Raw genomic sequence first — 22909 nt, forward strand, 5'->3', positions numbered from 1 at the left:
GGCTGAGTGGTGAGGGAATCGGGCTAGTAATCCGAAGGTTGCCAGTTCGGGCAATGTCCCTGTACTTACTGTAAGTCGCTCTGGATAAGAGCGTCTGCTAAATGACTAAATGTAAATATATTATAATCCTCTAAGATCTGACTTGTGGAGTGGATTACTATAAATTAAATGTTAATAAAAATTACATTTAAATCTTCTCCTCACAACCTATGGACGCAACGTCTAAAAACGAGGATGGAAAAATCAACTCTCCGCTGTAGTGTGTGTGTGTTTTGATCCAGCCCTTTTTCCATCTCCATGTAAGGTCCTGCCTGGTTGGCCGGCAGGCTGGCTGCAGAGGCGCGAGGCGGCCACAGTCCCAGGCTGCTCTGCTCCCGCTCACGTCTGTCCATGTAATCCATTGAGCCGCTAAAGAAAGAGCGCTGACGGTGCCCTTTTCCCCATTTCTAATCCAAGGGCTGTGAGTCTGGGAGAATAATCCAGGATTAAAGAGCTCCTCCCAGTGGAGAAGGAAGAGGGGGTCTTGGAGGGGAGCGATGGAGGGAGAGAGAGCGGGGGAGGGTCGGGGTACACAGCTGCGCCTCAGGCACCAGCTTTCACACCGGCGGTGTGCGACAAGGAGACAATCCAATAACGCAGACAAATACAGTCTGATGAGGCCTAAATGGCACAGGCCCACCCCACTCGCCCCCAGGCCATGTCAACCACTTACAAGGGAGGAGACGTATTGTTACCGAGAGGGATATTAGTCGGATGATATGAATTACAGCCTTTAAGCTGAAAGGAGAAAGGCTTTTGATTGTGAGATTCAAAGAAGTCAGCCTCCAACAACATATTGTCCAATCTTTGACGGTTGTAAATGTTTTTTTGGTCTATGACAACGGCCATTTTGAGGAGGAATAGTCAGCAGTCCTGTCAGCTCTGGGTTCTGAGGTGGGCTCACATTGATCCCTTTTTGGGGGAGTGCTGTAAGTGGCTTTTCCTAAAACTCATGTTTTGTGTCAGCTGACACGGAACATAAAACAAACTGGAAAACAAGGCTTTGACAAATCACCTGTTTAATGTCAACCCTCTTATCCGAAGTTGTGGTCATCATCGTGACGAGCCCATGGTGTGTCAATACCACAGGCTTTTCAGGAATGGAGGAACTGCACAGTCAGAGCTGCAATAACTGAGTGGTTAAAGGGGATAAACATGAAGACTTTCTTGATTTCCATTGATGGGTTTGGGAAGGGAAATGGGTGATTTATGTCGCAATAGTCATCATACTATTATTTTTCTGACATTCTAAACATATTTTCAATAATGTCTATGTACTCATTTGTTTGAATGCGATGTAGTTTGCCAACACTCAAAGCTAGAGGTAAAAAATGTTTGCAGTTTACTGTGTCACATGCATCAACTTGTCCCCAACTGCCCCCCCTCAGCTCTATCACCTGCCACCTTAATGACATTGTAGCACACATGGGACATGAACTTGCGTCATCAACCATGTCCCATGGTTCAGGTGTTCCTGGGGAGAGGCTTTGTCTCGCAGTGACTAGTTTACATCATTCGTATTTAACATCTATGTTGCGTTGGTATACAAATCAGTCTTTAAAATACAGGATTTTCAGTTTTTTACTTTATTATCTAAAAAACAATGAAATTATACTGGATATATTAGGGTATAAAAGCAGTCAACAATGCATGTGTGTGTTTGTGTTTTGAAAAATTACTGTAGATACACAAACAATGAAGGGCTTACAGATTCATAATGAGAGAGGAACAGTGTACATAAGTATATCACCATAGCAACAGAGTTATCGTGCATTACATCAAAAATAATTTCAATATATTTCAATACAACTTTATTGATAGTTCCCCAAGGGACAATGTGCTCTGGACAGACCATCAAAACTGGGATTAGTTCCGCTGGTTTCCCTCAGTCTTGACCAATCTTGGATGAACACAGAGAAAGCACACCCTAGTTCAGATGTATGATGGTACTGTGAACTCACCAAATAGTGTGGTGCAAGATATAGGCTAAATTGTATTCATAAAATTAAGTGTAAGACCAGCAAACGTAAACAAATATTCAGCCAGATTGGCACAACCTCAAGGGTAGTACCAGCTGTTCCTTTTTAATATATTTTTATTTCCATCGTTGCTTTTACACAATGACATGTTTTACTTTGTCTAAAATATGTTTAGTAACTGTGGAAGGGAACCTTATATTGTTTTTGACACATTTACATTGTGTCAATACACACAATAGGGTCAGGGTCCGTAGAGTATTTTCAAATTTTCCCCTTTTTGCTTGGATAAATTAACCTTTTAGCATTCATGTGCTTTAAAGTAAGATCGGAAATTTAGTTTGAAGAGTTTCATCATTAACATACTGAGTCAATGTTTAGTTTAGCAAGTTTTTCTGAATTAAGTTTAGGTGGCTGTGAGTTGTGAAAAGCTAGCTCAAACACAAAGGGAAATCTCTGCTCTTATATCAAATGTTTTCATATAACACAAAGAGATTTTCACTGTGGGGAAAAAGATTAGCATTTTTTCAATCTATTTTAAATCCCATAAAAGCGTTTTGATTAGCATCTTACAAAAATAAATACTGTGTCTTAGCTATTCACTTCCGTTCTTGCACATGCACACAGACACAAACAAAACAGCCTCACATGCACTTGCATGTCCACACACACACACACACAAAAAACAAAAACTTGAAAGATGTGTTGGATTGGTTTACACACAACCCTTTTGCACAAAGCTAATGCCAGATGACACAGAAATAAAGAGTGCGATTGAAGCCTGTTGTTTAAAATCTCAGGGTCTTCTTTACACTACAACAGTGGAGATGTCTACTGGCGTAACTCTGACCTACAGTAAACCTTTTCCTCATGTCAAACTGCCTGGAAAACAAAACTGTGCAGTCATCATTTGCCAACTGAGTGAATTCCTTTCCTAATGCTGTTACAAACCCAGAGATGCTTCTCATACGTACGTCAGGCTTTCAGATACACACTAAACATAGCCCCAACCCCTATGGTGAAGAACAACGTAGATTATGTGGCCAATTCTAAAAGGAGAGACAGATGCAATAATGGATGAATCGGTATGTTCATAATGAATTGGAGTTCCATAACAAAATCGCAGTTTAAACTAAAACTATTTGCCTTTAGATTTATGTTTTTCATAAGTGTTGCTGTGTTCTATAACAAAAGTTGTGTACAGTTAATGAGCAATACAACAAATTAATGTGGCTTTGTGGTAACCTGTTTGTAACAAACATTGTCAATTTTGGTTGGGTTGTTACTCAAAATGGGTTGTTACTCAACTACACTAGGCACAACCAAGCACTTAACCAGATCAGAATTAAACATACAGAACATATATATTTTTTATTGTATTTATGGAGTTTGTCTGTTAGGGTTTAATATAAGGATATCTTTTTCAAGCTGATATAGGATTGTGTGAAGCTGCCTTTACCCACGTAGAGTGTTTTGTTTGAGTGTGAAGGTATTGATTGTATGCCGTCTGAACATGGTGGTAGTGTTTGGTTGCCTCGGCGATGCCAGTTGGTTGGGGCTTCCACCCACGTTGGAGATAGAGCCTTCACAGTTACACCTCAGATCTTATCAATTATAGAGCTGCAAACTGCTTTCCAAACTTCTCTTTCCTTCTCACACACACTCCACTTTGTCCTGTGTCTCTGTGCATTTAGGCAAAGTAGCTCACAGTGAGCAGGAACCGTGTTAAATACATCAGGTGAAGATCATTGCTACAAGGGAAAATATGACAATATTCTATTGGTCTGTTTTCTCCCCATTCTGCAAATGACTACACTTCAAATGCCCTTTCACAACTACGTTTCTTTGTATTACTGTAATAAGCGGCAGAGTCTCAGTGGACACACATGGCCTAGAAGGGAGTAATGGGAAGTGGCATTTTATTCATTTATGTATTTATTGTCATTTTTCCTTTATCTTGTTTTCTACTCTTGAAATGCATTAGCTCAGAGAGGGGCTCAATCTGTGGCTAATGGCCTGTAATTGCAGTCATGCACATGCACACACAGGCACACGCACACAGGCACACACACACACACACACACACAAATTATCAGAGGCAAAGAGGCAGGGTCCAGATGGCCAGGATAGAGTTATGTCAATCAGACTTGGCTCCTGTGGTTGTTAAATTAGTACATCATTGTTCTCAAAACAATTGACATCACTTTCAGACCAATTACTTAATTTTCAATGGACTGATTTAGCTAACTTTGAACTTATTGTTATTCATTACTGAAATGGTTACAATAAAATCCCTCAACAATAGCACCTGAACTGACGAATACACAAATAAAGAGGATATTGAGCCAACCTGGCAACCAAGTGTTTCTTTAGCTCTTGAAAACTATAGCCACCGGATGATGTGTCTGATGCCATCTCTACAGCTGACCTTGACAGTTGGTTAAATCACCAGCATGTGCATGCGTCCTCAAACAGTACTAGGAACCCACAGCAAACAGCAACGAGGAGATTAGACTGAGGAGCGTTTAGGGTTGAACTCGAGGAACAGCACCTGCTGTTAGCTCCCAGCGTCGGCAGCAGGCGTCTCTGACAGACACTTCAGGTGCCTGCTCAGAGAGGTCTAGTCATTTCATTTCATTTCATTTAGTCATTTAGCAGACACTTTTATCCAGAGCGACTTACAGTAAGTACAGTAGTCCCCTGGCTTCCTACGCAAGACCAGTCAGTCTCATCGTGTCAGAACCACAAACCACTTACATTCACACTGTTGGAGCCTCTCTTAGACAGAAAAGGATCATTGTTGTGAAAGTGCATTTCCAGCTAAGTAACATTAAGTGTCATAGTAGAAAAGAAAGTGTCCAGAAGATCCTCTGAATGTACACTAACAGCACAGTGAGCGGGGACTTGACATGAGCAACCACCATTTGAACACCAGCATGTGAGGTAATATTCACCAAAATAGAAGCAATCAATGTAAACAAACCAATGAAGGACTTGGGTGTACATCATCAGCATGCCTTCTTTCACAAACGCTCTCCATTAGTCTCTACACAACTATGCCTCCCAAAGAAAGTAAAATAATCTAAGCCTTGCAATCACATCCAGCAGGCAGCTACACTGAATGACTAATGGGTATAGAAGATAGTTTATGCTATTTCCACAGACACTGCATGTTGACGGTGAGAGCAAGGGGCAGCTTTGAGATCCTAATGTTCCCATTTAGCATCAAATTGAAGACAAATTTCCACCAGTGGTGCAATAAAATGTGTTCCTTCTCTTCCCCACCCATTCAGTCTCTCCCAGGGGTCATCGCAAGCGGTGTCATCTTTAACTGTGACTAGATAATACACAAGATGCAGCATACAGATCACAGCCTGTCCCCAGCTCAGCTCAAGCCTGTAAATTACCAAAAGAGAAAGCCTCATTGTCAACCTCTCTCTATACCTCTTCCCCCCTCCCTCTCTCTCTAGCTGTCTCTCTCTCCCTCTCTGGATGATAGGTGGTAAGGATAAAGAGATGGGTCTGGGTGGGGCTACTTGGATTGCACTTCAACTCAACCAGATGTTAAATGGTTGCTACAGTTAATACACTCTGCTCAAAGTGAAATCAACAGTTGGGATGGGTAAAACACATTTGATACAATCATAGTGCTCTGACATGTCCCTTCAACTGAGAGAGGATAAGTTTGGTGAAGATGATAAACAATAACCCTATTTTTACCACCCCTCTCAAGAAAGATTTAAACAAAGACTTAAACTAAGATGTCTACAAGCAAAAACAAATACAGATTTTCTGTTCTTCAGGCTCTCTACCTGTCCATTCTCTTTGGTTGGCAATGGTGTAACATCCATAACTGTTATGTTATCCCGTGTGGCAACACATCCACTCTACTCATTATTTAGTTGCTATTGCTTGGATCAGCGACCCATTTAGCCATACCCTTTTTTATCAATGTAAAATGGTCTGACAGCATTATTATGCCGAACAGTTGACAGTTATAGACAATGACAACGCATGAGCAAGTCCCGTAAATAAATCTGACAAGGAAATGTTTAGAGCCCTGTTCTGGTGCAAACCATTGTTGTGTGAACAGCTTCTTCCCTCTATTTTTGGCTTTTTGTGTGACACAAACAAGTTGTGCCTCCTACAGTATACAAAGATTGCTCATGCAAGGATATACTGCGACTATGTAATATTGCTAAATATTTTGATAGCAAACCCAAACAACAATAAACTCTCACTTTAGGGTAAACATGGATCCTGAAAGAAAAACTAAATACCAATAATGAGATGAAGAACGAGTTAAGAATGGGGGGGGAGGGGTAACAACTCAGGGCAACTAAAGCCTTCGAGATACACACATACATTGGGACAATTCACTCAAAGCATTCCATTGACCAGTTTCAAGTCCAATTCCAGTCCAGTTCAAGTTGGACCAATGCATCTCAGACTTTAGAACTCTCAGTCTGTTTTGAGTCCTGTAAACAAGCCTGCCCAGTGACACCACTGGGCCACAACCATTCAGACTTAAAAGTGAACTCTGAAACTGTGACAGACAAACACTAGATTGTCCATTCTCCTCCAACAGCAAAGTAGACAACATTTCTTAATGGACTGTAGTGCCATTTGTGACAGTGGTACTGAATGTTAGTGATACATTCATAGAAAGGCAGTGTTCAATGTCACAGCAAACAGAAGTGACAGTTCCTTACTAGCTTGGAGGTTGCATTTATAGGAGGGTGAGGGGAGAGCTGATATGTCAGGAGTCCTAATGGTGGAACAGCAGTATTGCAACTCCAGATGGGCTCATCACATTATAGCGCTGGTCGACTCTGAGACCCTCAAGATTGCTTGCGGAAGGTGAAGATGTCACGGGTCTTGGAGCCCCTCTTACCTTCAAGGGGCAGGGTGGGGGTGGGGTTGGGTGAGGGAGTGGGGGACGGGGAGGGCTGGGGGGTAGAGGTGCCTCCATAGGGGCAGCTCTGGGAGTCTGGATGCTCACCAGAACATTCCACGGAAGGAACGTAGCGACTGTCCCACATCCCTGGACCGCACAGCTTACACAGGTCATGGAGGCTGCAAGGGATTCTGGGTAGAAGACGGAACTGGTAAAGCAGACTGCGGGCCTGAGGAGAGAGAGGGAAGAAATGTGTGAGAAAAAAATTCAGATACAGAGGGATGAGAAGAAAGATAAATAGAGAGTACAAAAGCAAAATGAAGAGACAGAAAGAGTATAAAAGAAAGAAAAAGCATTGGATTAAATAAATGGCAGATGGAATGAGGAGAAGAATCGAACAGATATCAATCGTCAGTTAGAAATAAAAAAATAAAAATAAACTCAGCTTACGTTGTCCATGCAAAACAGCTTACCATATCACTTGCATATTTAAATAGCATTTGGGTAAACCAATAGTCGCTGAGGCCATTATCAATTTCAAGTGTAAAGCTTTCACTTCAAATGGTTTGGGCGGTATCCATTCACACAGTGGTTCTGCCAAAGTCTCTGCTAGTGGAGCACCTGCATACTAAAGTGGGCCCACCCAGCTCTGTTAGTGGCCGCAGCCCTGGCTAGCTGCAGTAATGCACCATCCATAAACATGAAGAGGAGACACAGGCACACTACCAATGCAGCGACTCATAAATCCTGGGGATGACAGGATACCATTAAGTATCTCAAGGCCTCAGAGGGGCTGGGCAGCAAAGTGAAAGTACACTGTCTATTGAATCTGACTGTAGCATAGTAGTAAGACACGAGAACACGCCATACTAGATTTTCTTGAAATGGGTGTTAAATCAGCCCAGATGTTGTTAAAGTTTTTATGTGTAGAATATAAAATAAAAAGACATAAGACAGGACATTAAAGTGAGTAAACGATGTAGACTTTTTCCAATCAATGAATACACATCCACAATAATGTGGCATGACGTCATGGTAACATGTTAACCTTGCGCAGCACCAGGTCCCCGTTCATGTGCATGGACAGGTTGCTGAAGTGCAGCAGCATTTGGTCTGTAGCTAGCTGCTGTTCAGTCACGTCCTCCCCGTACAGCACAATGATGGCCACGCAGAGGAACAGGTGGAAGTAGTCTGTCTGTGTGGGTGAGAGGGAGGGAGCATCATCCTGAAATATTACTTTCATCAGTCAATGTAAATCTGCCCTTTGAGTAGAACTTTTCATATTATGGAAACAGCTTTCCATAATATGAAAGCTGTTTTCAGCTGTTTTACCCAGCTTGGAGTGAGTCTAGAGTTTATGGCGTACCTGGTAGTGGGGTGTGTCGTACCTGGTAGTGGTGTGTGACCTCATGGCATACCTGCTAGTGGTGTGTGAGTGTGTGTCGCACCTGGTAGTGAGCCCAGCAGGCCTCCCACATGTGCAGGGCCTCGGTGTCGGGGAACTCTCGTTTGAAGCAGAGCAGGATCCAGCGGTGGCAGAAGAGCAGCTGCAGGCCGTCCTCCCCTAACCTGGTCAGGTGCTGGTGGAACCTGGGCAGCATCACACGCAGGAGCTCCCTCAGGTACATCTGGGGGGATGGGAGAAGATTAAGACGCAGAGAGAGGTCTCGCTCCCACCCTCTTTCCCTTTCTCCCTCTCTCCCTCCCTCCCTTTCTGCCTCCCTCTCCCTCCCTCCCTCCCTCCCTCCCTCTTACCAGCTGCCTCTCCATGTCCTCGTCACGGGGTGAACTGATGAAGATGGTATTCTCCATCAAGCCCACGAAACACCAGAAGGTGTCGCTCTCATCCTGGACCTCCGTCAGCAGGGGGGCCACCAGGTCGGACATGCCCTGACAGTAGCCCATGTCTGGGTTCAGCACCGCGTAGTTCAGCAGGATACGCCTGGGGGAGCACCCAGGGGACCACTCACTCACTCACTCTACATAGAACCTCACTCATAGTCACTGCCATGTGGCCACTGTGGGTTTAAATCTGTTCCAGAGAAGCTGCAGAATGTACTATGAGCATCTCTTACGTTTAAAAAATGCAAATAAATGTCTTCATGGTGACACTGAAACACTATGGCCTCAATATACACCTGAAAAAAATGCTGCAAGCTAGTGCCGATGGTTAATACTTAACTAATAGCATGTTCTTTAAATCCTCCAGCAACTCATTTAGAAAGCTATTAGCTATGAGCATGCATCAGAAGTGCTCAAACAGCTTTGCTAGAGTCAATAAAGCATGAAACTCATTTGCTGCTCCCAGAGGGCTCGAAATTTGGAAGAAAAAATAAGAGTGAACGAGTTTGTGTCTGTGCAGTGAGCTATGGGATGGTTATGATAAGGGTGGGTTGAGGGAAAGAAAGGGAGGGAGGACAGATGGTGAAATAGGGATGGAGATAAAGGATGAGGAAGTGGGCAGAGAAGAAAAAGAGAGAGGTCAGAGAAGGACAGTAATGTGAAGAAAAGAAAAGGAGAGAGGAAGGAGAGGAGTGTTGTCCTGACCTCATGCTTTCCACGTTGGGGTTGTTCTCTCCCCTGAAGAAGAGGTTGCTACGATCGGTCCTCACTACGTCTTTGTCAACTGTGAACTGGACCTTCCTCCAGAAGTCACTGTGCTCCTCTGGGCTCATAGACAACCTGGAGACCAATATGGGGGTTGAAAACAAAGGTCAAATTATGTTGCTGGGCTTTAGTCCTACTTTCTTCAAACGGTTTGGAAAACAATCTGTGTATTGTGGAGTCAGGTGGCTGAGCGGTGAGGGAATCGGGCTAGTAATCCGAAGGTTGCCAGTTCGATTCCCGGTCATGTAAACTGACGTTGTGTCCTTGGGCAAGGCACTTCACCCTGCTTGCCTCGGGGGAATGTCCCTGTATTTACTGTAAGTCGCTCTGGATAAGAGCGTCTGCTAAATGACTAAATGTAAATGTAAATTACAATATAACTTTCTGATTTAAATTGAGCCAAAACTAAGGAGTAAATAAGGAGGTTTAAAAGGAACACCAGAAATGTATTATTACTTAACTCTGAAACATACAAGCGCAAACACAGATACACAGCTTAACATCTGCACACCTCAAACACGCACACCTGATCATACACACATCTCAAACACACGCGCACCTGTGTGTTAGTGGGGAGCTGTGTGCAGCCTTAACGAGCAGAGGGGATTTAATTAACACTGTTTGTTTTCCATGCAGGCCCCGTCAGGAACAATAACACCACAACCTGATGCAACTACACGCAACTGTTTACTTCTGTGGGCATGGCTGGCTGTCTACTAGTCTCTGTAGGGCGTTTCCTCTCCCTCTCTTTCTAATCATCCCCCCTTCATCTCTTCTCTTTCCAACTCATTCCGTTTTTCTCTTTCCATCTTTCTCATAGCTACACCCTTAAATATGCTCTACTTTTCATTCCTTTTCTCCATTTCACTATTTCTCTCCCTCTTTCCTCCATCATCCCTTGCTTCCTTCCTCTCCTGTAGTCCTGAAGCTTACTGCCTGAACCTCTTTATACCATCGCTTTTTGCTTTCTTATTTCCAATATCAGTAAAACAGTCACTATTCACAGACTATATCATATCTAGAGCCTGACCTGAAACAAAACAAATAAAAATGGTTTGACGAAAATTAACAAGGTATTGACTTGTTCAACCATGCAGCTGATCTCTAATCATTTTCATGGATTGTGAAAAATAGCGCCACCTCTCGTATCACAGTGGAACTAGGCGGGAAAAAACGGGTGCATCTCAACAATCTACAAGTTGCTTTCATGTCTTTCCCATTGTCTTGACTCAGTGTGGTGGCAGAGAGGATCCTGCCTATTGAGACCCAGCCCCATCCCATAATGATCTGCCGTAGCTACGAGAGTCAAGTGTTCCAATAATAGACCACATCACAGGAGGCATTGAGCTCCTAATTAACTGGCTTTCCAGCGTATTCTAAAGGTTAATGTGCCATACTGGTTAAATCTTTCCAATTACTATATTCATTCACTCACACACACCAGCAAAATGTGCTTGGTAGTACACACACACACACACAAGCGCACACACTTTTAGTGAAAGAAGGTAACAGGTGTGTGTCCGTGCGTGTGTTTTACACAAGCACATGGAGCACTGCTCTCCCTCTATTGTGTTTGACACAAGGATAAGATTTGATCAGCATTGACATCCTCTCTCGTAATGGGCCCTTGGATTCACACGTTCCCCTAACATTTATGTAATTGTACCTACGGATTGCTCTATAGCTGCAACGTGAACCCACAAGAGGTACCTGTGTATGTGTGTGCGCATGTGTGTGTCCATGTAGCTTGGAGATGCTTGGAGCCCTGGTTAACGCACATGCACACACACACACACAGGGTCCTGTCCAGACCCACCTCCTCTGCTGGATGTCATGGTAGTTGGAGCGTTTCTGCAGCCTCCAGGCCTCCCTTTCCTGGGAGGTGGAGTCACAGCTGTAGTACTGGAGTAGGAAGGGCCACACCTCCCCCCGGATGGATGGGTCGATTCCCCCAAAGAAGATAGCCTGGTGGGTGAGGTGGGGAGGGGAGGGGTGGGGGGTCATACAGAGTACTGTAAGCCTGGGTATTGCTAACGGCTAACAGGCTACTCTACAGTCAACAAATGCTTTTACTATCCAGATTATTTTATGGCCATGCTTAATTAGAAACTGCACCGTGCACTGCCTGCTAGCCACACGTTGTATAAGGGTGCCGGAGATGTGCTTCAATGTGAAACTGAAGCTCTCACAGTGTGAGCATGTGCGGCGTTCATGTCCAGTCAGAAGCTGCTTCCCCTGGGCTTGCTCACTGTGTCTCCATCTCAACTGGAGTTTGATCTGACTGCTGGCAAGTCATTTACATAGCGTGATAAAAGATTAGTGAGTCATTACTGTTCCACTGACTCACTAGTATTTCCATTTATTGTGACCAGAACCCTCAGTTTAAAACAAACACCCTAAGACAGCATGTCTGATAGTGGGGGAAAAAAGTACTTTGGCTCATTTATAAAAACGTATGTGTGTATAAAGTAGATATAAAGACTTTTTACCAATTTACACCCCCCCCCCCCCCAATTGCATACACACACACACCTTGCGCAGCTTGTACTCCTCCTCCACCTGCCCGCTGTGGTTGAGGTGCCGGAGCCAGGTGGTGACGTCGAGCCTGCGGTACAGCCTCTCTTCAGGGTGGGTCTCTGCCGAGGGCAGGGTGAGCCTCCGGATGGAGAACTGCATGCACGACTTTTCATCTGCCACCTGGGAGGAAAGAGAGATGATGCGTCTGACATACTCATAGACCTGACCCACTGAGATTATCTTGGGAGAGTCCTCAGTCCCATCTCTGAGATATCCAGCTGGCATTTGTTGTAGTAGAGGTAATGTATGTTTGAGGTTGATTATGGCAATGTTAATGACCCTATATATGTCATTTGGCCATTTGCAGTAGTCGAAGACATGCATGTTTGAGGCTTATTCTGGTTTTATTGGTTGGTTATGTTGACATATAAACAGGTAAGTCTCTTTGGACTTACTAGCCAATATGGGCTAGGTCGTTCCGGCCTGGGGAATGTTCTGGACTGGTGTGAGTCCCACCTGGTCTTTGAGCTGGGTCTCTCTGCAGCATTTCCACTGCTGGAAGACCTCTGCAAGCTTGTCTAGGCCAGCGTGGTGGAAGTGGAGGATCTTGTACTGGCTTTCTCTGCTAGCAATCACCAGCTGACCACTGGTGCACGCCTCGTCACTGCAACCAAGATTTATGGTCAGATATTTGGCAAAGTAATTGATAAAAAATTATGCTAAGGCATTAGGAGGTACTAAAACTTCCTGGTTGGTATAGGTCTACCACTATGTTTGTGTTAAGGAGGTTGTTTGGTTCAAAGTGTAACTTGTGGTTCTCACCCTCCAGTATGTGAAGTCATGGAATACTAAAACAACATGATTCCTGCATGACCCCTCTCTGACCTGAAGAAAAGGCGTAGTGACCTCATGTGGCCCAGGTCCACCCTGAACACTCCGCACAGCTGCTCCAACGCCAGCACCTTCTGCTGCTCCTCCCACCGCACACCCTGTGACTGGCCGCTCTCAGAAGGGGCATGGCTATCCAGGCTGGAGGCGGAGCTGGCAGAGTGCGTCATAGACTCGTCACCGAGCTCCCTGGGAAAACAGGGTAAAGAGATTTGAGATGACTGGAGTTTGAAGTTTAACTTCCAAAACAGATCTACCTACTGTTTTGGAAGATTGCCATTCATAACTTCTTTACACCTGTTGGATAAAACACAAATCAGACATAGGATCAGTTTTTAGTTGAAACCTTACACTCCTGCGGTGCACCCAGACGTCTTGGAACAGGGGATAGAGAATGGAAGGAATGCATGTAGGATATTATGACAGAGGGAGACACACGCACACACAAATCACGCTGTCTGCTGCCCAATTTCTACTGTTGTTCACCCACGGAAAACATGTTTTCCCAGTACTGAAACCTGAGCTCAGTCCTCTAATGCAGCAGGGCACATACACATACACACAAAATGGGTGAGGGATTCCATCAACCATAGCTAACGACCACAACACACCCCCAGACACAACTGCAGCTAGCTCTGAGAAACTCTGTGACAGAGAAATACACTCTTGGATAGGAAGTCATAAACAACCCGCAAAAGCAGCTGTATCAAAGACTGCAAAATGACATTGTTAATCCTTACCACGACTAGTTTTCAATGCTCTGAACTATATGATGAAAACACATAGAATATGGGCCCCATGAGAAAGAGACAGACCAGATCAATTTCACACTAAATCAATTATTTCTGACCTTATCATTTACCTTTGTAATGTATTGGAGAATAATAACCCTGATTGATGGAGACTTCAGGATATCCTCTGGGTCTGCTTATTTACCGTCCACATTCAATGCATCACACCACAAAGAGGTCTATGTGGAAGAGGATACTGAAAGCCAACTCAGGAGCTAGATCAAGTGACGTATCATAGTCTGGTTAAAACTCAGGAAAGCTAGCCCAGTCAGAGAAGAGAGCTTCCTCAGGTATTTAGTTATTACTATAAATCAATTATTTACTGACCATTACTGATCATTTAAACGCTATGTGGTTTCACTAATTCAATTACCAAGCCCCCACAATGCAAAGAGCAGCCATAACATGTTTAACACACGGCCTGTAAAGTTTGTTTTTCAGTGGCATAAAGAACCAGCTGTGCCATAATAAAAAAGTTCCCTAAAATGGAGTCGGCTGTATGCTATTCCAAAGTCCACAGAAACGTTTACGAAAACACCATCTTGTGATACATCCCCTCGTATGGGGACCGAGTGACATCAGGCTGCCCATGCATGTTCCGCTCCCAATATCAGAGACATCTATCCTGGGGAGAAGGCTGTGGTATCACCCTGAAAACCGGGGCTTCCAGCCTCCAGACATCCCCAATCCCCCTAGCCTCAATCTTGTGGGAGAAGAGGTTCTGACAACAATAGTGGGTATGGTTTGGGATTCACCAGTTTGCATACTTAATGTACTGCAGTCGCAAAACGTCTGAAATACGTTGCAGAACCATTTTCAAAGGGTGAAAGGCTAATTGCATTCAAGCCACACACTTCATTTTTACTCTTCTCTCTCTTTCTCTACCCCCCCCTCTCTCTCTCTTTTTCTTTCTCACCCTCTCTCTCTCTCTCTCTCTCTCTCTCTCTCTCTCTCTCTCTCTCTCTCTCTCTCTCTCTCTCTCACACACACACACACAAAGCTCTGCTTTCTTTCATTCTTTCTTTTACAGTACTCTCTCAAACACACACATATTCTTTCTCTTTGAATGATTCCAAGTGACATGTTTCCAGTTCCAGGCCCCTTAACAGAGTCAATTAAAGCTGGGAGAAAGTTCCAGAGGGCTTGGCTGCTGCAGCCCTCTTCATTCCTTTAATCCTGGGATCTGACATTCAGCCCAGTGCTACAACCAAGGAGCAGGAGGAATCAAAGAGCTGTTAACACCAACCCTGGGAGGGAGGGAGGGAGGGAGGGAGGGAAGGAGGGAAGGAGGGAAGGAGGGAAGGAGGGAGGGACTGGGATCTGGAGAGAAAGGGGACGAGAAGAAAAAGAGGAGACACAAGTAAAGGGTGGGATGTAGGAGGAAGACAAGAGCGAACAGTGAAATGGCGTGATTGAGAGAAAGGTTTACAATTATTCTTCCAGGCCCAGCAGGAAGGACAGACAGGAAGAGAAATTGTGGACCACATTCCATTTTTGCCACAAGACCATTAGAGACATAATGGCACCTTTCACTGTGCTTCCAAGCCGCAATGAAACAAACTGGCCTCATAGTGTGCACCATCATCAGGTGGAGGCAGAATATGAAGTGTGAGAGATAAAACGAGTGAGAGAGAGAGGGCGAAAGAGACAAGAGGGGAAAGTGTGTGTGAGATATTGTGAGAGGAAGAGAGCGAGAGAGTGAGAGAGAAAGAGAGCGAGAGAGCGAGAGAGCGAGAGAGCGAGAGAGAGAGAGAGAGAGAGAGAGAGAGAGAGAGAGAGAGAGAGAGAGAGAGAGAGAGCGGTGGGGGGAGTGAATCTAGAGAGTGGGTTGAGAACAATAATGAGAAAGGGATTGAGTAGTAGAGGGATAAAGTAAAGGTTAGAGGCAGTGCAAGAGACAGCTGCCAAGTCACATACTTGTGCTGCACTTAAACACACACAAGCACGCAATTTTGTGCTGCGCTTCTGGCCAAATAACTCTGTAAATCGTCCTCTGAGGGAATCATAAAAGAAAAATGGCCACTAGGCCTGAGGACAAACTTGATAGTTGTCCAGATGGTTTAGTTATTGGAGTATAGTGTTTTGCAACACCCAGGTTGTGGGTTAAATTCCCATTTGTCCATGATATACTTGATAGGACCATTAACAACTTCATTCATTGGACACACTGCGATAATACGCAACTCATATACTCACCATTAACCCAATTACTGTTTTATATATGCTTTCATTACATTTTTTTGTGAACATCCACATCACAGAGCTTTATTTGTTTTCTTTCAGCTTCCCCTTGTGGTACTTCTGGAGAACTACAGTCTAGTTTAACTGGTGGTACTAGTCGTTTGGGAAACTGACAACAGTTTGTTTACTTCTTATTCAAGATTGTGCATATACATATACAATTGCAGTAATTTAATCTCTATTTAACTCAGTTACAATCCCATGGGAAAGCTTGTATCCATATTAACATAACAAATATTGTGGTATTCTCAGTTTAACTTGGAGCAAGCAGTTGTAAAACACACACACAAACACACATGCACACAAACACCTCACCTGTTCTCGTTATCCAGAAAGACAGAGCTACTGCTCTCGCAGAGGGCCTCGCTGACTGGCGACAGGCAGAAGGGCGAGGAGAACGTGTCAGAGTCAGAGCCCATGTTGCTGTCACGGCTCACCTCGTCCGCAGATAGCTCACAGGAGCCCTCGTCTCCCTCCTCCCCAGGCTGGGGCTGCAGTTGCTGGGGAGGGCCAAGCTCAGAGCCAGCCTCCCCGGCCAGGGTCTGGTTCTCGCAGCTCTGGGAACCAGTGGTCCTCGTATCCTCATCCTCCTCCTCTTGGGCAGGTGGGGGTCGAGAGTGGGGCCTGTTAATAGATGGGTGGGCATTAATGGGAATAATAAAAAATAAAAATAGATTTGTTGCATTGTATCTCATACAAATTTAAAAAGACCATGCATTAACAAACCAGGAGCTAAGGACAGGCTGTCGCACCCGAACAGCATCTCAGCTGCGACCAATGGAATATCATTTAGAGGACGGAAACTCTCCTGATTCATGCATTTGTTACAGCATGAATGCTTGGGTCGATAGTCCTACTTGTTTACTGTTGGTCCAAGAAAGTAACCTCACATTGCTGCAGTTCCTCACACAAACCCTGGTGACATTTGACCAGGGTTGTTTTCAAATGTGGGTGGGAGAGCTTTTATTAACTGAGGATGCAGCCGTTAAATATAAGAATGTTCATCAAAAGTTGGGGTGGCAGTCAGATTAGCAGTTTTTTTAAGAGGGTGGGACATGTCTAATGTATAATAATTACGCCCCTCCATTTGAGATAGATGAGGCACTGTGTCCCCCCCAGAGGCCACTAGAGGGAGCAAAAGACTGGAGAGAGAGGTAGATCCTAACAAAGCAATAAACATATCACACCATAGGCCCCTGAGACCCTACAAAGACACGCCACGGTCCCAGCGACATTCTTTAGGAAGCAATGAATCAATTCAATAGTTCAACAATTCAACCTAACCTCCACATGAACCATGAGCTAACAGACCTCAGACTGCCACGTTCCTTGACAGCTGTTGTGACATGAAATTAGTTACATGACAGTAGAAATAAATAAAAAGTCAGAAGAAGCACAGGAATTCTTGTTTACGGACGCCGATTCATCTGCTGTGGTGACAGCCAACCACTTCCCCCTACCCGGAGACCTGCCAGAGGGCAACCAGCCAGAGGGCTACCTGCGCGGGCGTCGGTGGGCGTTCCTGCGGACGGGCGAGCTCTCGGGGGTGATGTAGCGCAGGGCCTCCTCGTCCTGTCTCTGGATGCGGGAATTTGGCACCCAGGTGAGAATCAGAGTGGTGCCCAGGCTCTCGTCCTTCTCCATGTGAACACACAAGTAGCCTGAGAGGAGAGCACACAGAAGAACACCGTCACACACACTATGTAACCTGAGAACACAATAACATAAAACACATATGTAACTGGATCTCGACAGAGAGAGAAACACTAATGTCACCTGAAGACATCCTACAAAAACTGTGGTATACACTAGAAGGTACGTACTGTAGAAAGGAGGTAGAAGAACAGACACTAATGTAACCTTGAATAACAGCTTATGTACAGTATACTGTATGTCAGTACCACATAGCACACATCAGGTAAAATTGAAAGAAGAAAAAGAAGAAACAGTGAAACATCATCCAAGCATTTAAAGGGCATTTGAAGAGTGGTTTCATTGTAGAATGGTTGAGTGGAGGCATTTTAAAGGTGTTTGAGAGAAGGTCTTCCTCTCTCACTCAAAATAGAGGAGGGGGTTAAAAGAGGGAGGATAGAAGACATAATTGTGACAGAGTGGGAGATTCATAACGACATGGAGGAAAGCAGGTGACGGATAGGTGAAAAAAGAGGAAGAGACATATGATTAAGTAGTGAAGTGAATGAAAATGGCTCAGCAGAAGGTAGAAGAGAAAGATGTTGAAGAAGAATAGCTAGGACTGGTGTTATTATGGTACCAACATTTCAGTTGTCGGTACCAATACCAGTGAAATTTCACTATTCAAAAATAGGTCAACGCTCATTTGTTGACAGTAACAGTCCCCTACAATATCTAAGGCTGTACTTATGACAACAACAGAACATTAACAATCACAATGCATGTAGGCCTAAATGCAAAACATTTGTGGACTGAGTGTAGACATTAAGCCAACTCAGCAGATGACTTAGATATCATTTGTAGAGTTCAAAAACATAAATCTTGACTTGAACATAATTTGTAAGAAGTAGAAGGAGTGGATTCAACATGGTTCATGGAGCTCTTTAAATTGTTGTCGCACTACAAACACAAAACGTACATGTTGATTATCCCAAAACTCCAACACACACATTTCGGCAAACTATGTAATCTAAAAGCCTCTGTAAAAATGTGTTATCCCTGTTGTGCCTTCTCCTTTCGTATGCCCCAGTATTGCATTTGCAGTTTGCTGCAAACCATAAAGTACATGAACGGTGATGTTTGCAAATTGTAGGTTTCTGGTGATCAACCATATTCTCATTGTCTATCTGCCTCACACCCAAAGTATTTCCATACCTTGCTCTTCCACTTTTCTTGTCGACAACTTTTAGTGGAGCCCCTGCAGCATTAGCTGCTTGTCGCCATGCTGATACTCTGAACTACTGTAACTTCAGAAATTCTGGTATCATACTGTATTTTTGGTTTGAGTACCAACTTGGTACCGGAGTACCGGTTTTTGAGACAACACAAGCTAGGAGCAACAGAATGACAGTGAGAGGTAGAGAGGGATGTGTAGGAGAGGCACAGGGATGCTTGGAGACGGAGGTAAAAGAGAAAAAAGAGAGGTCGGTCACACCATGCGATCATAAAAAGAGAGGGATGATGTCCTCAGGATGGATAATAAAGAGAGATTAAAAAAAAAGGTATTCACCAAGATGTAGACAGAGAGTACACCAGCTGGCATATCAAGATGGATGCAAAGCCCAGTCCCATTAAACAGCCCATTGAAAAGACACACACAAACACACACACACATCTTAGGGTCAGGTCCAGGTACCTGGGTGGTGCTCAGCCAGGCCTGGTAGGGGGTCAGCAGGATGCACACACACATTGTTCTTGGAGAAGATGATCTCTCCGTCCAGGCCGCTGCGCGAGCCCCCCGACCCGGGGTTATAGGTCAGGAGGTCGGAGGCCTTGGAGGAGGCACGCCGCAGGAGCCGACCCAGAGACATCTCCTCCAGCAGGGGGAGCCTGAGCCCATCCTCTGAGAGGGAGAGGTGGAGAGGGACATTAAGGGGAGAGGGAAGAAGAGGGACATTAAGGGAAGACAAGAGGGTTAGTGAGGAGAAGATGGGGAAAGAAGGGATGAGAGGATGGAGAAAGAAGAGTACAGGAGGAGAGTTTTTTTTTAAGGAGATGCCGGGAGTGAACAAATAAGGAGGCAGAGAAGGATAAGATAAGCAAGTAGTGTGGCAATACATTCTTACAGGACTCAATCCAAATGGAAAATTATTTATAGCTAATCCTCATAACCATTCAGTTAGTTCTGAGATGGCACCTTGAATAGAAACCACAGTGTCCTCACCTGACCCTCTGAAATGTAACTCTTCTGCATTTTGTGTTTTCCAATGCCGTGTCTAAGGCCACCATTTCAGATATACAAACATACTCAACTGGCCTGGGTACTGTAGCTGTGTGGAATCAAGCGTGTGTCCCACCTTGAATAAACAGGAGGTTTGTGTACACACTTGTGTGAAATCCCTAGCTGCTATCAGGAGTTTACAGATGTCAGCATCCATGCAAGGATGATTACACACACACACACACACACTGTATATCCTGGTAGTTTCGTTAATAAGCGTCTCAGTCGTTTGATTCGAGTTGCTTAAAATCTGGCTCCACTGAAAGCCATTTTAGTCTATTCACAAGATAACAGAAGATCATTAATAGTTCATTTACAATAACTATACTCACAGTTCTACCAGATAGAAATAACCCAGTTATTCATAGAGCTGTGCTGCTAAGTAGAGCACCTATATGTCCTGTCTGACCCTATACCATGCAGCAAAGTTGTCTCAAAGGTAAAGTATGATCTCAACTGCATTTTCACAGCTCCTTAATCTGTGGAATGCTTCCTCCTTTTCCTCCAGAGTAGAATACAGAAATGTTTGCCTCCCCTGGTTCACTTAGCTATCTGCCACTTCCTCCAGTAAAGCATTTTACCTCCTGGGTAAAATGTTGCCAGGTCTGGACCAAGTGTATCCCCCTACACATAGGCTACTTTACCTTTACTAGCAGCATTGGTAACTCAGAATTAACCATAGACTACCAGACCAATCTAGAGCAAATCTCAAATTTACAGGAGAGAATGCTTCCTGTTTGACGAGATTTAAACAGGATTTGTAACCGTTCTGGAGTTCAGACATTTTGTACGAGAACAGGGGGAAGTTTCGCCAACGTGCAAAAACTATCAACATGAAAACAATCACTGCTTTCTATTTCAGCTCTTTATAGTCAACCTGTTCCATCGGCGAGGAGCAAGATGAAAATCAAAAGTAATTTTGCTCATTCATATGTAGTCCTAGACCAATGCAACATAATCTTTGATAAATACTGTAATAGAAAATTACCAACCAAGCTATTTTCGCATTGCAGAGCTGCATGCTGTTGGCCATTATATTAACAGGCCAGGCTAATCCACATGTAAAACAAGCTTGAACCTATCACACCACATTTCAAGTGTCACCCATGCAAATAATAATAACATAGGTCACTACACAGCACTACAGCAGAGAAACAGTGTTAAGAGGGGTGCACACGAGCAACAGCATTTGATGCTAGTGTGCCTTTAGTTAGCCTGGAATGCATGATAACAGGGCTAAACTCAGACAGTGTGATATGACTATATTCAGCAACCATGCCATTGATACTACACAACTCTCTCTCTCGCTCACATGCACACAAATATTATTTATATCACTCTTTCACACGTTATTTCTGTAAAGCTGTCAACATCTTAGTGTGTGTGCACCGAACCCAATTTAAATCATCTGACCCCACACTGTTCTGTCCAATGACTGGGTGGCGCCTGTGGCCCCGAAACACCTCTGTCACCCCAAACTGGCACCACTGACACAGCAAAGGCTGATTGCTGGAGAACAGAATTTTCCAGAATAACATTTGTAACACTATGGCAAGAGTGTTGGACATTCTATTGAATCTTTGAAGCCCTATGAGGTTTAGAATCAACCTGTTGGTACTATTGCTGCTTTTGTGTTCTGAGTTGGATCAGCCTCAAACTACACAGGAAATTACTGTATGATACTCCCATGTTCTTTAGTGAAACATAACTCATATTCAGTTTATTTCAGTTGCAGCCCTCTGTATGGAATGACGTCTATGAGTTCCAGGGTCTCGTGTTCCTTTCAATGGGTGCATGTGTCCACCCCTAAGGCTATGTTAGTAAAGTTGTGTCCTTGACATTTGAATAAAAGTTTAAATAATGAACTGCCTCTCTCTGTTCACCCATACACTGCAACTGTAGAGAGCAGAGCTGAGCCCTTGTACAAAAAACGTTGAATAATGAGCCTCTCATGGACTTGCAATCCAAAAGGCTGACTATCTAATGAGCACGATGGATGACTCAAAAGCCTTACATCATTCACAGACTAAGTAATAAAAGCGTTCCTATGCTTGATAGATGGTCATATATCAGAAATATACACTGTGAACATACATTTTCCGACTAATAGACGTTTCTGTATCAGCTTGAAAACTGGTCAGATTGTAAAATCAAATACGGGCAAGGGTAGACTATGATGAGTAACTGTATGAAAAGCATAAGCCAAAACTACGTGTAACATTGTAGCCTTAACAAGAGAGGCGTGCCATGATGACAGTGCTACATCAGATATCGCAATACTGTATGACAAGCAACATCCGTTAGACAGGCAAGGATTGGACAGTGTTCTTGCTATCGCGGCACTTTTTGTGTGAGCCGGTCACGGACATTTGCTAAGGTTAACCCAAGCATTAAGCGCTATACCATCACTGAATTATACATTTATCAGTCTATGATCTCAGCTTTCCAATACCTACAATTCAGTTCCCTACACCCAACTTCATCTTACACAAACGTTTCCACATTGTCGGAGGAAAACCATACGCTTTTCATATGTATACCGGAGCCACCGGATCCATTCGAACACTGGAATACACCTGTGCGGGCAGAGAATACATAGCCTCTGCTCAACTGCAGCCTTCCTTGCGTCCTCACCCTCTGTCCCGCCCGAGACTACAGCCCTTTCCGCCCATCCATTTGCAAAACGGAGCTGATATTGTGTTGCTTGTAGTCTTGTCCACGGTATTTTGTTAAGCGTTGAAGGTAGCCTACTTGTTTATGTCCCTCCTGTGCGTGCGGTCCCACACGTTAAGCAAGCGATCCGTTCATTTAAGACAACCCTCCAAATTCCACTGCTTCCGGGATGGAAATATCTTCACAGACCAGTATGGATTAGATTTCGAAATATGAAGAGCTTTCGTAGTGCACAGATGTTTAACCTAATTTTGTTCAAAAACTTTATAGGACCGAAAAAGCTTTGTAGGTAGACTAAACAAAAGATGATAGAATGACAGATCAGACGTTAACCTTTTAAATAAGACATGACGTTTTAGAGGTCAAT

At 44.1% G+C, this 22909-nt stretch overlaps 1 protein-coding gene across 2 annotated transcripts; it reads right to left on the bottom strand.

The window, feature by feature from the left end:
* Positions 1-1616: 1616 nt before the first annotated feature.
* Positions 1617-22868, bottom strand: tbc1d16 (TBC1 domain family, member 16). 2 transcript variants are annotated; one of them, XR_009928633.1, is made up of 14 exons: positions 22504-22868; positions 19285-19491; positions 17455-17617; positions 16272-16580; positions 12922-13113; positions 12553-12700; positions 12052-12216; positions 11336-11484; positions 9460-9594; positions 8668-8854; positions 8361-8540; positions 7961-8107; positions 5254-7141; positions 1617-5047 (listed from the first exon to the last, which is right to left on the bottom strand). XR_009928633.1 is itself a non-coding variant. In XM_062452300.1 (13 exons), exons 2-13 carry the CDS (start codon positions 19457-19459, stop codon positions 6857-6859), a joined length of 2235 nt encoding a protein of 744 aa, XP_062308284.1. In that variant the 5' UTR covers positions 19460-19491; positions 22504-22868; the 3' UTR covers positions 1617-6856. The 2 variants fall into 2 exon arrangements, 1 of the variants encoding a protein (XP_062308284.1); XM_062452300.1 differs by having other exon boundaries at positions 1617-7141.
* Between the last annotated feature and the right edge of the window lie 41 nt (positions 22869-22909).

This window comes from Osmerus eperlanus, chromosome 2 (assembly GCF_963692335.1).
Source record: "Osmerus eperlanus chromosome 2, fOsmEpe2.1, whole genome shotgun sequence".
Classification (NCBI taxonomy): Eukaryota; Metazoa; Chordata; class Actinopteri; order Osmeriformes; family Osmeridae; genus Osmerus; species Osmerus eperlanus.

Excerpts from the sequence above, each read along its gene's own strand:
- tbc1d16 (XM_062452300.1), bottom strand. The coding sequence starts at position 19,459 with ATGTCTCTGGGTCGGCTCCTGCGGCGTGCCTCCTCCAAGGCCTCCGAC. Across the intron at positions 13,114-16,271 it reads TTTCTGGATAACGAGAACAG|GGAGCTCGGTGACGAGTCTA; the intron begins GTGAGGTGTTTG and ends CTGTTTTCCCAG. Across the intron at positions 12,701-12,921 it reads TCACTACGCCTTTTCTTCAG|TGACGAGGCGTGCACCAGTG; the intron begins GTCAGAGAGGGG and ends TCTTGGTTGCAG.